This window comes from Psammomys obesus, unplaced genomic scaffold (genome assembly GCF_907164565.1).
Source record: "Psammomys obesus unplaced genomic scaffold, mPsaObe1.curated_primary_1811, whole genome shotgun sequence".
Lineage (NCBI taxonomy): Eukaryota > Metazoa > Chordata > Mammalia > Rodentia > Muridae > Psammomys > Psammomys obesus.
This window is the reverse complement of record NW_026592325.1, coordinates 810,408-821,522: the sequence shown is the minus strand read 5'-3', so window position 1 is coordinate 821,522 and position 11,115 is coordinate 810,408. Positions and strand designations below refer to the sequence as shown.

General features: G+C 52.8%; 1 protein-coding gene across 2 annotated transcripts in view; it reads left to right on the top strand.

The window, feature by feature from the left end:
• The first annotated feature begins 3,006 nt into the window (after positions 1–3,006).
• Pitpnm3 (PITPNM family member 3) overlaps positions 3,007–11,115 on the top strand; it is an 85,946-nt gene continuing 77,837 nt past the window's right edge. For both annotated transcript variants that reach the window (XM_055613094.1, XM_055613093.1), the window contains exon 1: positions 3,007–3,104. In XM_055613094.1, coding sequence (XP_055469069.1) covers positions 3,083–3,104 — 22 coding nt within the window. In that variant the 5' untranslated portion in view covers positions 3,007–3,082. The remainder of the gene's footprint in view (positions 3,105–11,115) is intronic.

The window sequence follows — 11,115 nt, the reverse complement described above, 5'->3', positions numbered from 1 at the left end:
GGACCAGTCTAGCTGGCTTTCCTTGTGGTCATGCTGGCTCCCCGATCTTGCTTATCATGCCAACGGCTTGAATACCATTTCTCTAGGACTGATATTCATGCTTGGGGGCTAGCTAGTAAGGGAGCCATCTTGAGACCAGATCCCCCTGCCCACCGGCCTGGAGTTCTACCTTTGGACCACATCTGTGCCTGAGCTTGGCCTGGACCCTGTTCCATTTCCCCAGTTCTCCAGGTTTTCATATCTACTTGGGCTGGAGAGTGGCTGGCCACCAGGATGGCTGAAGCACTGTGAACTCAGAGAAGGAAGCCTTGACACAATCACTCTTCCACCAGCAGCTGGAGGCTTAGGAGACACCACTAGTGGGCTCCAGGTCCTCCCTCCACCTGCCAGGGAGGTCAGCTGCTGCAAATTGCTAGTTATTCTTTTCTTCAATTAAGGATGATTCTTCTGATGCAGGAAGTTAACTCCCATTATACTCTACAGCCTTGAGTCCCCAGTGTGTTTGTTCTGTCTGAAAGCAGTCACTCCAGGTCTGTGCACAGAAGCTGCCTGAGAGACCAGGCCAGTCTGCTTTCTCACCTGGCTGCTCTGGTCCATTGTTGTTCCATCTGAAGAATGGAATGGGGAGGCCGTGAGATGGCTTTGCAAGTGCCCATCTGTTTGACACAACCCCCTCCTAAGGTCACTGACTAGATTCAGAGGAGGATCTGAGGGGTTCCTATCACCTGTAAGCAGGAGTCTTTTCCTGGGTCTATGTGCATGTGAATGTGAACACAGGTATTCATATACACATGTACTCATGCATATGCATGTCCTGTGCACACATATGTACATGCACACACACACACACACACACACACACACACACACACACACACACACTGTGCCTAAGAAGCAGGGCTGCTGTCAGCTTGTGGTCACGGTCCTGCTGTGAGTCAAGACTTGGGGTAGTGTTCGGGCCCAGCTCTGTCCCTTCTGTGACAGGTTCATTATGTCTTCTGTAATCAGTGGTGTCACTTTCACCACTCATGTGCCCACAGACTAGGTGAACAAATCGAGACATTGTACAAGCTGCTAGGCTTCTGAAACTCCCACAGCTGCAGGGGAGTGTGAGGACAAGCAGACCTAGAGGGACAGAGCTCAGCCCGAAATGGAGTTCTATAGGACACTGAATTTTCTTCCTCTGTTCCCTCTGTGTAAATTGGGCATGACACATAATGCCCCAGAGGGCCCATCAAGACTTAACAGAAGTTCATACAGGAAGCCACACACAGAGGGCTCTAACGCCCATCCACTGTAGTTCCCCTGTGAGGAAGACGTCTTCTCCAGGGTCAGGGGTGGGAAAGGGGGTATCCGTGCCATCCCTGCTAGTGACACAAGCTGGTGTACAGCTTTGAATTCATGACTTTGGGGCTTCTGAACTTCCATGTCTACAGGAGTCTGTGTTGCTGTCTGACTCTGGAGTCCTTGGGATTAAAGGGTTTCTTGAGAAGTGAGACATTCATAGCTAAAACTAGGACAGGCAATCTTTGTCGAAGCATGGTGGCTAGTTTCCCGAGTGAAGCCAGGTCTGCAGAGAAGATCCTAGGAAACACTGGTTTGGTGGATGAGGCATCAGAAGGCAGAGAAGGTGGGGAGGAGAGGAGAGGTGGGGAGGGAGGGGAGAAGAGGGAGGGAGAGAGAGGAGGGAAGGAAAAAGGGGAAGGGAGGAAAGGACAGGGGAAAGGAGAGAGACAAGCATGAGACTTCTGTTAAGGTTAAGAACTGTTTTGTTTTATTTTGTTTTGCTGCTAGCTCTGTGTGAAAGTTTTGGACAGGCTTTTGCACGAGGCACTGAGCTCACTGCCTTTGGTGGAATGGAGAGGGAGAAAAAGGGCTGATTAATGTGGATAGACTCGGGGAGTCAAAGCCCAGTACAGGCTAAGTGTCCACAGAGGCCCTAAGTGCTCTCTGCTTCTATGGGTCAGAGGATGGGACGCTACAATAAAGTTCTGGCTGGCCCAGGGATGGAACTATCTGGTACACAGGTCAGGTGCTTGGTGTAGACTGTTGGAGAGAAGCAGAGGTCAGGTGAGGCCCAGCCATCCTCTGAAGAGCCTGCCAGCATCAGGGAGCCAGGCAGAAGGCTGATCCCACAGAGCTCCCAGAGGTGGCCTAGAGTTAAGGCCTATTTTTCAATCATCTAGGCCCCATCTAAAATGACTGGCCATCTCTGTGGATCCCCTGACTTGGGCAGAAACCACAAACAGGTAGGCCTGTTAATTAGAATGCCCGCACTTCCATGAAAAAAGTGTTAGTGGGAGCACTGCTTCCTGTCAGGGTGCTCTTAACCCTGCTCAGTCTGGACCAGTAGGTGGGGTTTGCAGGTTTCATGGGTCCTTTAGCGTTAACAGGACGAAAGCCCTTTTCCTTTGAGGCTAGAGCAGATCCAAGCACCCAGCACCCCTGAAGTCGGATTTGATGGAGAAGTCCCAGCTGCTTCTCATCGCTGCGAGACTTCGTTCTAGGTTTCTCTATCTCTTGAGTCCTAATCTTCCTTGCTCTCACCCTGTCCCTTTCACTGACTCTAACCAGCTCCTATTTCCCTGGATTTCTCTCCCAGGGCTGTTTCTGCCCTAGGAGTGCCTCTTCCTGGCGCCGTGGCTCAGGGTCACTGCGCCCCAGGCTCGCAGTCCGTGTCTGCATCCATGCCCAGCCCGCAGCGTCTGCGAGCTGTGATCCCGAGTCTGCCTACGTCGGCCGTTCCGCGCGGGTCGTGGTCTCGGTGGCCGCAGCCGGTGGGCTGCGCCTCCCGCGCGCTGCGGTGGCCGCGCGGCTCGGGCGGGGGTGCGGGCCCGCGGGGGCGGTGTCGGGCGCCTTCCGTCGTCAGTCCCTCCCCGGCGGCGCGGAGGGGGGCGGCGCGGCCGCCGCTCGGCGCCTTTAAGGGAGCGGGAGGGAGCGGCGAGGCGGCGGCGGTTGCGGTGGAGGCGGCCGAGCGATCGGGGCGGGGGCGCGGGGCGCGGCGCCCAGAGAGTCCACTCCGGCCGGAGGCGCCGTAGCCGGGCCGGGAGCTAGCAGCTCAGCGGAGCCCGCCGCCCCGGACATGGCCAAAGCGGGAGGCGCAGGTGAGCGCGGCGCGGGGCGAGCGGCGGGAGGGATCAGGCGGCCCAGGTGAACCCCTCTCCAGGTGGGCGGAGGCGCCGGACCTTGACAACCGGCCGGACCTCCGGGCTTGCATAAGAGATTCCGTGTGCCCCGCGTCCTTCCCGCGCCCCCGGTCACCTCGCGGGACACCGCATCTCGCTCGCCCCGCTGCAGAGGGTCAGGTCTGCCGCTCCCCTGTCCATTCTGACAGCGAGGAGCTGTCGCTGTCCTCCGGGAGATTGGGGAGTAGACCCCGGCCGGGACTCAAAGGGATGTCCCGCAGCCGCCGATCCATCCCACGCCTCGCCACGCAAACCAGGACGCGCCCCCTTGTTCTGTCACTCTGTATCCTGGGTGCGACAGTCCCTCGCCCTTGCTTCCAGCTGATTCAGGAGACCCGGGTTTACGGTCAGGCTGCTGGAGGGGTACTTCACAGCTCGGGAGCACCCTGCCCCCCACCGGACCCCGAGGCAGAGCCTCAGGTGCCAGGCAAAGCAGGCGGGGCCTCTGCTAGGGGTCCCATGGGCTCTGTCTGCTCTTCCACAGCCTAGCGCTGTAGCCAGGTTCGCAGGGAGTGGGTGTTAGTCGTTCCTTCATTCATCCAGCCAGGCGTTCATTCACCAGCATCTGCTCTAGTGCCAGGCCCTGAGTGATTCAGACCCCCACTCCTCACTCTGCGAAATGAGCCCCCTCAACGCATTGGAAGGCCAAGCTGAGGAAAGCCTGTGTTCATAGTGCTGGCCACACTTGGGCGAGGTTGGCCCCAGCAGTCCTGAGCTTGGGAGCTGGTGTGTGAGAATCTGCCATGAACTCACACCCAGCCTGTGACGTTGGCAGGTGCCATGCCATCCCTGTGGGGCCTGGTGTGAACCTCACCTCTCCAAGACCCATGGGCATGGCAAAGATGGAATAAATGTGGTCACCTATCCACACTCTAGATGTGAGTGCCACTGAGCTGCCTGGGACTCTGGGACAGGTCCCAATCCTCAGCCATGCACTGGCCTTGTGACTCAGGTGCCTGATACTTCCAGCTATTACACAGAAATCCTGTCAGGGACAGAGGCTAGTTGTGTGAGACAGAAGAACCAATGCACCTACACACCCCTATTCCCACTTCCCTCCCCTCCCCTCTTGGGGGAGGCACAGTGAAATGACACCAGGAGGCTGGAAAAGGCTCTCTGCCCCTTCTTTCTCCTGTCTTGGCCCCTTCCCACACTTGCTCTTCACAAAGGGAGAGCATGGGTCTCCGCTGGGTCTCCTCTGCTGGGCCTCCTCCGCTGGGTCTCTGCTGCCCACTCTGCATGTGTCCTGTTCATGTGTGCACAGGTCTGAATGCCTGGATCCAAGTCTCTTGCCAGGACACCACCACCACAGCAGCAATGGCAGTTAAAGCAAGCCCTTCTTGCATTGTGCACCAAGGAATTTGCTAAAGCCCTTTACTGCCCCATGATCCTACCAGGTAGACAGGCACTCCCCTTTTTAAAAACTCCCTCAAGGTAGCTGGGCAAAGCCTGGATGTGAGACCAAGTTTTTTGGACACTAAGGAATCTTTCCACTCCCTCCTCATTCTGGGAGAGGGGTAGCCCCAAGTCTTATGTATTTGCTGGTGGGCCTCTAGGTCCCTGGCTGAGGTCCATGGGGAATAGTGCCCGGTGGAGGGTATAGAAACTGCCCGGCCTTCCAGCACTGCTGCCTGGAGCTGCTCTACTACTTTTTTATTTCACACTCAGTCCTTCCCTTCAAGGCAAGCCAGACTTCTCTCCTCTGTGACTCACCTTCCTGGTGCCTCTGTCCTTTACTCAGCTGCCACCCCAAGGAGCTCTGCAGATGACCTCTGGCAAGATCTGACTACTCTTCCCTTCTCAGCTCTTCCAGGCAACTTATCAGCTTGAAAACATCCCTTCTCTTCTTGAGCTGCCTAAACCCAATGACTTGAAAATGCACAGTATGGAGGAAAGTCTAGTTCCTCTCACCAACCACATTTATGTTGAATTATATAGATAAGCTTCAGAAGAGAAGGAGCCAAGTCCTTTTATTCATAACTGGGAAACTGAGGCCCAAGGAAGGATACATAAGAGAGAGAGAGAGAGAGGTGGTAGTTCATTACCAGCTACAGATCAAAAGGCAGAAGGGTCAGGCCTCCACTCTGAGAGGTGAGACTAGGGTGAAGGGAGATTACGAAGGCCTAGTGTAGAGGTTGTGGGAAATCCTGCCCATGAGTGAAGGGTTGCTTTCCAATTTGTGTGGAGTTTCTTTGAACACTAGGCTGCTGAGGGAGGAGATGGCATTGGGTGCTGGGGCCAATGTGATGAGTCCAGGTCATCACTTCATGGTGAATGATGGTGCTAGAGCTGTACCGTGTACAGCCTGAGCATCCAGCCGTAGCTATGCCAGCTGTGCCAGGAGTGGAAGGAAGGCAGTTCAAGGACTTTTGTGTAGCTAGGAGAACCCAGGCACAAGAGAAAATGTAATCAGATCCCAGAAAGGATGAGATTAATTTGCAGAGAGTAGATCCAACTTGATTATTACCAGTTTTCAACCTCTGAGGCAATCTCAGCCACACAGGAATCATTACAGTTAGCCATCTCCAGTACTTGGAGAGGAAGAACACTTCGTGGTCTTGCTCAGTGGACAAAAGAAGACAGGAAGAAAAACAGTGATTGTGAGAAGGAGGTGGGGAGGAGGACTGGCGTTTTATAAAGGAAATGATGATTTTTTTATACAGAGCCACCCATGGGCTAGAGGAGGCAGCAGGTTGGAGCAGTGAGCGAAGGCTGGGTTCCCTAACTGTGTCTTCAAGGCCAGCAGAGTTTGGACAGAATAATGGCAAGAGCCAGGCTTCCTGATTCTGCAGAAGCTTGAACAAAGGCTGGGAGGCTGGATAAAGGGGAGAAGAGCAAATGTTCCAGGCTGCTACAGAGAAATGCAGCTGTCTGGGGTACCAGGTTCTTAGAGGCTTAGTGCAGAGGTCAGAAGGAACTCTAGAGAACATGGGGACCACCAGAGAGGCGGTAAGATTTGTGCATTTGGACAAATCCCTCTGGCACCATGTGAAAGCTCTGGGGGCTGGAGGGCTGCCAGCATGGGAGCTGCCTCTGTTGGGAAGGGCTTGCTCTGCTTTGCCAGCAGTCCTGCCCATCCCTTCCTGTGAACCTTGCTATGGCCCTCTCTTTGTAACCTAGTGGGACAGAAGGGCTGGTTTGTCCCCAGCCAAGTGCAAGTAGGAGACCTGGGTTCTTAGGCTGTGCAGAAACACAGCAGGAGTCAATAGAGTTTGTGAAGCTCTAGAAGAAGGGCAGGAATGTTTGGAGAGCCCAGAGCCCATGCCACAGGGCTGGGCGGGCATTCCAGGCTGGAGGAACCAGTTTATGCCATTTCCAGGTGTTGGCCTCTGCTCCTAAGAGGAGGAGCTGAGGGAGGACAGCAAGCCTAGTCACCAACAGCAGTAAAAATTTCCAGTTTGAGGTTGGGGGTTGGGCAGGGGAGCTTGTTTTCAGATACCCAGGTTCAAAGCACTGATTAACAAGGGGACACTGAGGCCTGGGTGTGGGCTCATCGTCACAGGAAAAGGAAATAGCAGACATGAGTCTAGGGGGTGGGTATGTGCTCAGACACCTGCTCCCTCTGGCAGGGACCAGGAGCCCAGGGACCCAAGAGAGGAAACAACCAGAAGTTTGGGGAAGGGACCAGGGCTGGGACTCACTGAACTTTGGGAAGATGGCTGTGGGAGAATGAAGGCACATCTGAGAAACTCCTAGGCCTATGAAACCAGGATAATGTCCCTGTGTATCTTGGGAAGTCCATCACCTCTGCAAGGAGACTGCAGTCTCCCTTTGCAATGTCAGACTCCAGGACTTCCTCAAACCCTGCCTTTAGGAAGCCTTCCTGGACTTGCTCCAGCAGGGCAGCACCTAGGTTGTTGTGGGAAAATGTGGCTGGCACACAGGCCAAAGTCTGAGACCCTTCCTGGCTCCAGTATGTGACCCTGGGCCTGGAGGTTCTCCCTCTCACTGGAGGCCTCTGTTCCTTGGTCTGTGTTGGAGAATAGAGCAGTGGAGACGTACTAAGATGGCTTGATACCCTCTCCAGTGTTTTCTGGGGCTGTGTCTGCAGCTGATAGATAGGGTGCATCGCAGCAACTATGGTAGTTCATAGAAGAAGTTTGGAGACTTCTAGTTCACTTGTTAAAAATTCATAAAGGGAGGCTAAAGAGATAGCTCAGTGGTTAAGAGCATTTGTTGCTCTTGAAATGGAGGCAAGTTCAATTCCCAGCACCAACATGGGGATTCACCAACATATGTAACACCAGTTCCAGGGGATCTGATGCTCTCTCCTAACCCCCATGGGCACCAAGCGCACGTGCACACACACACACACACACACACACACACACACACACACACACACACACGTAAGCCAAACACTTACGCATAAAAAAGCATGAATAAATCTAATTTAAGAATTTATAGTGGGGTACAGAGTCCAAACAGGCAAAGGGCCCCAGAATCAAGGGCAAACCAAGGCTTTGGGAATTGGAGGCTTCTGAGAAAGAACCAGCCACTTCCCAGGAATGCTGAGATGCCAGCTTGTGAAAGGGAGGACAGGACTAGGAGTTTGCAACTGGCTCCTTTTTATGGAAGCCCTTAGCATTATTCCCCTTCTGATGGCTGATAGCATCTCTTTGCAGAAGTGGGGCTGGAGGTTGGGAGGATGGGGAATAGATGCACAACCAGTGTTGCTCCTGTTTTGTAGATGGGGAAATCTGAATCCCAAACAGATTGTCTGGTTCTAGATGCCCCTTGGACTTGGAAGCAAGTAGGACTCTTCGTTCTTGCATCTAATACTATATTGTTTGACCTGGCATGGGTTGACCTTGAACTGCCCCCTCTGAGACTTGACTTTTGCATCTGAAAGAAGGGCAGAAGAGCATCCGTTCAGGAGGGGCTGGAAGTCCTGCACAGCTTTAGCTGAGCTCTTTCTACCCTACCCACCCTCTCCCTGGGGTCTATCTATCTTTGCTGTTCTAGAAAAGGGCCTCGCCTCTCACATCTCACCTCATGTGCATGGGATTTGGGAGAGCTGAGGATTGAGGATCCCTGGGGAGCACAGCCTAAGCCTTATAGGGGTCTCTGATTCTACCTTGTCACCAGAGCCTCATGGAAGGGGGTGGCCAGGACCCCCCTTAGGGAGAGGTTTGGAGGTGGAAGGGGGGTAGGAGAGAATGCATAGCAAATAAGTTTGGAAATCAAATGAGATCTGAGCTCCCCACCCACTCCCTCAAATCTCTCTACTCGCTCTCTTTAAAATTCTTGTTTTCTAAAGAGAAAGAAAATGCTAAGTTGCACCCCCTTTCCCAAGGAATGGGAGCCTTAGTGAGTCACCCCGGAGGTAAATGCCACCTCCAAGGTCCCACGTATGCCTGCGGAGGTCTGCACAGCTGTGTGGCCACAACCCCGAACTGGGGTACACATGTGGGTGATAGGGGCCTCCTGCTTGTTTTGTTTCTGGGTGGGTGCTAGGTCCCTGCAGGGGAGCCCAGTCAGCTAGCCTGCTTCCTCTGGTATACCCCAGATGGGGCCAGGTATTGAGCCAGTATAGTAATCACCATTCAATTTGAGACTGTTGAAGTGCGTTTGGTGGCAGGGTGGGGCTGTCTGTGCTGAAGTGCTTCACAGTATAGGTGCATTTGAGGCACCGGTGTATGTGGGGGGGGGGGTAGTGAGAAGTTGGCTCATGTAGCTTTCTGTGGGAACCTGATAGGGTGGTCTCCTGGTGTCAGGTTGGCCTTGGCTAGGTGTATTGGGGCGGGCGAGGCCAGTGAGGAGGTGTGCCATCTCCCCGTGACCCATTATTCTGGAGGGAGGAGAAGTAGTCCGTCTGTTGGCTGGGGATGCCAAACAAGGGTTGAAAGCAAAAATAGAAACACACTGGGCTCTGTCTGGGAGGGGCACTGAGTTCTGGAGGATGGAGAGGCTTCTTCTGAGCCGGCTGTTGCTGACACTGTGTTTGTTCGGCTCTGGGTATTTACAGAATGTGACACTGCCCTCTTGCCCTCCTCAGAGACAGACTTATCTACAGACTCTGTGACCATAGCTCAAGGTGGACTGGAAGCTGGAAGGCTCTAAGCATGTTTTAGCCGCCTATCTTCATGCATACATTGGTCACACATTTGACCTTTCCTGGATTGTTCCAGATTGGTCCCAGGTGTCATCCTCTTGGATAAGAACTCCCTTTGTCTCTGCTGTGGCTTCCCCTCATGAGCCTGGTCTGAGCTAAGCAATTCCGTAGTCACTACTGGCAGCATAGGGAGCTATTTTGAGCCTCCTATTAGGGCCTGGTGTGGGGAATGTGTTTATCCTTTGCTGTGTTTTGTTTTCTTCTTGTGTAGTATAATCTGGGGCAGTGATGGCAGCACTACCAGCCTGCCTTTGGGGCTTCCCTGCAGCACTGGCAATTCCTGGCACTGTGACTTGGCTCCAAATGGAGGGACCTGAGGGCAGAGATCACCTTGAGGTCCATCTTTACAATCTGGGAGCTGCAGGTAGAATGGGGTGTCCATGTGAAGTCACACTGGTTGTTGCTGGGATGTGACAGGCAACTGTTCTCTCCTGCTGTTTGCTTCCTGCCATGGGAGCCTTTGATGCCCTAACCAAGCTGCTCACTGAAGTGGTGGTCCCTGCAAGAAGGTACAACGTCCTACAAAGAGCCTCTGGCTCTGCCCTGGCTTCCCTGTTCACGAGCTTGATGCATAGCTGTTAAATTCTTATTCTCTGGTCTTTGCAAAGGGGTCTTGGGATGATTAAGGAGAATGCCGCCATCTGTCTTAACACTCTGGGTTGCCCCATGTCCTCCCACAAGTAGGTGTGGTGGCAAGTGCTATGGAGACTTTCCTACAGGGTAGGGAGACAGCTTCTGCCTTCTGGAGCAAGAGTCTGGTGGGACATAGAGGGGACATCTGGGCCTCTGGGAAATTGTTCCAAAGAATTCAGAACTGTTGGGAGCCTAATTGGCAGAGAAAATGAAAGTACAATAGATAGCAAAAGCTATTAATCACTAATTATCTCCTAAATAAGGTAATTAAGGGGTATTTAAATGGCATATTTATAAGATACCATCAGGTCGTCAAAAGAACATCATTCCCAAAGCAACCAGTTTGGTCAAGTAGGCCAGAGATGGAGGCCAAGGTCCTAGCCCCACATTGTACCTACCCTTACCTTTCCTCCTGAACTTTAGGGATCCTAAGCCCTCCTGCAAGGACATCTCTGCAATGTGGAGAAGCAACAGGTCACAGAAGCCCCTGCAGTGTATAAAATGCAATGCAGCATCTACAGTGTGCTTCAAAAAGATTCTTTAGGCATGTCCAACCCTATGACATTGTGGCATGGTGTTGTCACCTACAAAGTGAATGCTTGAGGTTTGTACAATGGAGTAATAAAATAAAAATCTCCTAATAGAGTAAATATATTTACAGTTTTGTTTTAGACACTTATAGCTCTCCTTGGCCACTTGTGGTCTATGGGCCACAGGTTGGATATACTTACAAATTATTTTATGTGGCTCTAGGTCTAGACTGAGCTGTGTATTGCCAGATCTGGGTTTCTCCTGTACCTATGCTTGCCACTTGTGTGACTGGATTAAACCTGGGGGTGTGGTCATACTCATGGTCTAGTTTGAGGTTAGCCTACACTAATGGTTGAGTCTAAGATTTAAGACATGGCTGAGGTCAAGATTTAGGCTGTGGTTGGTTAATGGACCCTAGTTGCTGTCAGGATGATCCTGTATCTTAAAGAATTATCCCCAGTCCTTGAGTGTGAGCCCCATGGGCTTGGTCTTGTTTGGTTGTTCTGAAAATGGATCCCTCCTTGGGTCCTTTAGGATGTTGACTCCTGGGGCTGGGTACCATAGCAGACAGCCTCTTTGGGGTTCCTGACAGTCCCCTGAAAGAGATCAGCACACAGCTCATCAGTGGCACATCTAGCATTTTTAGGAGAT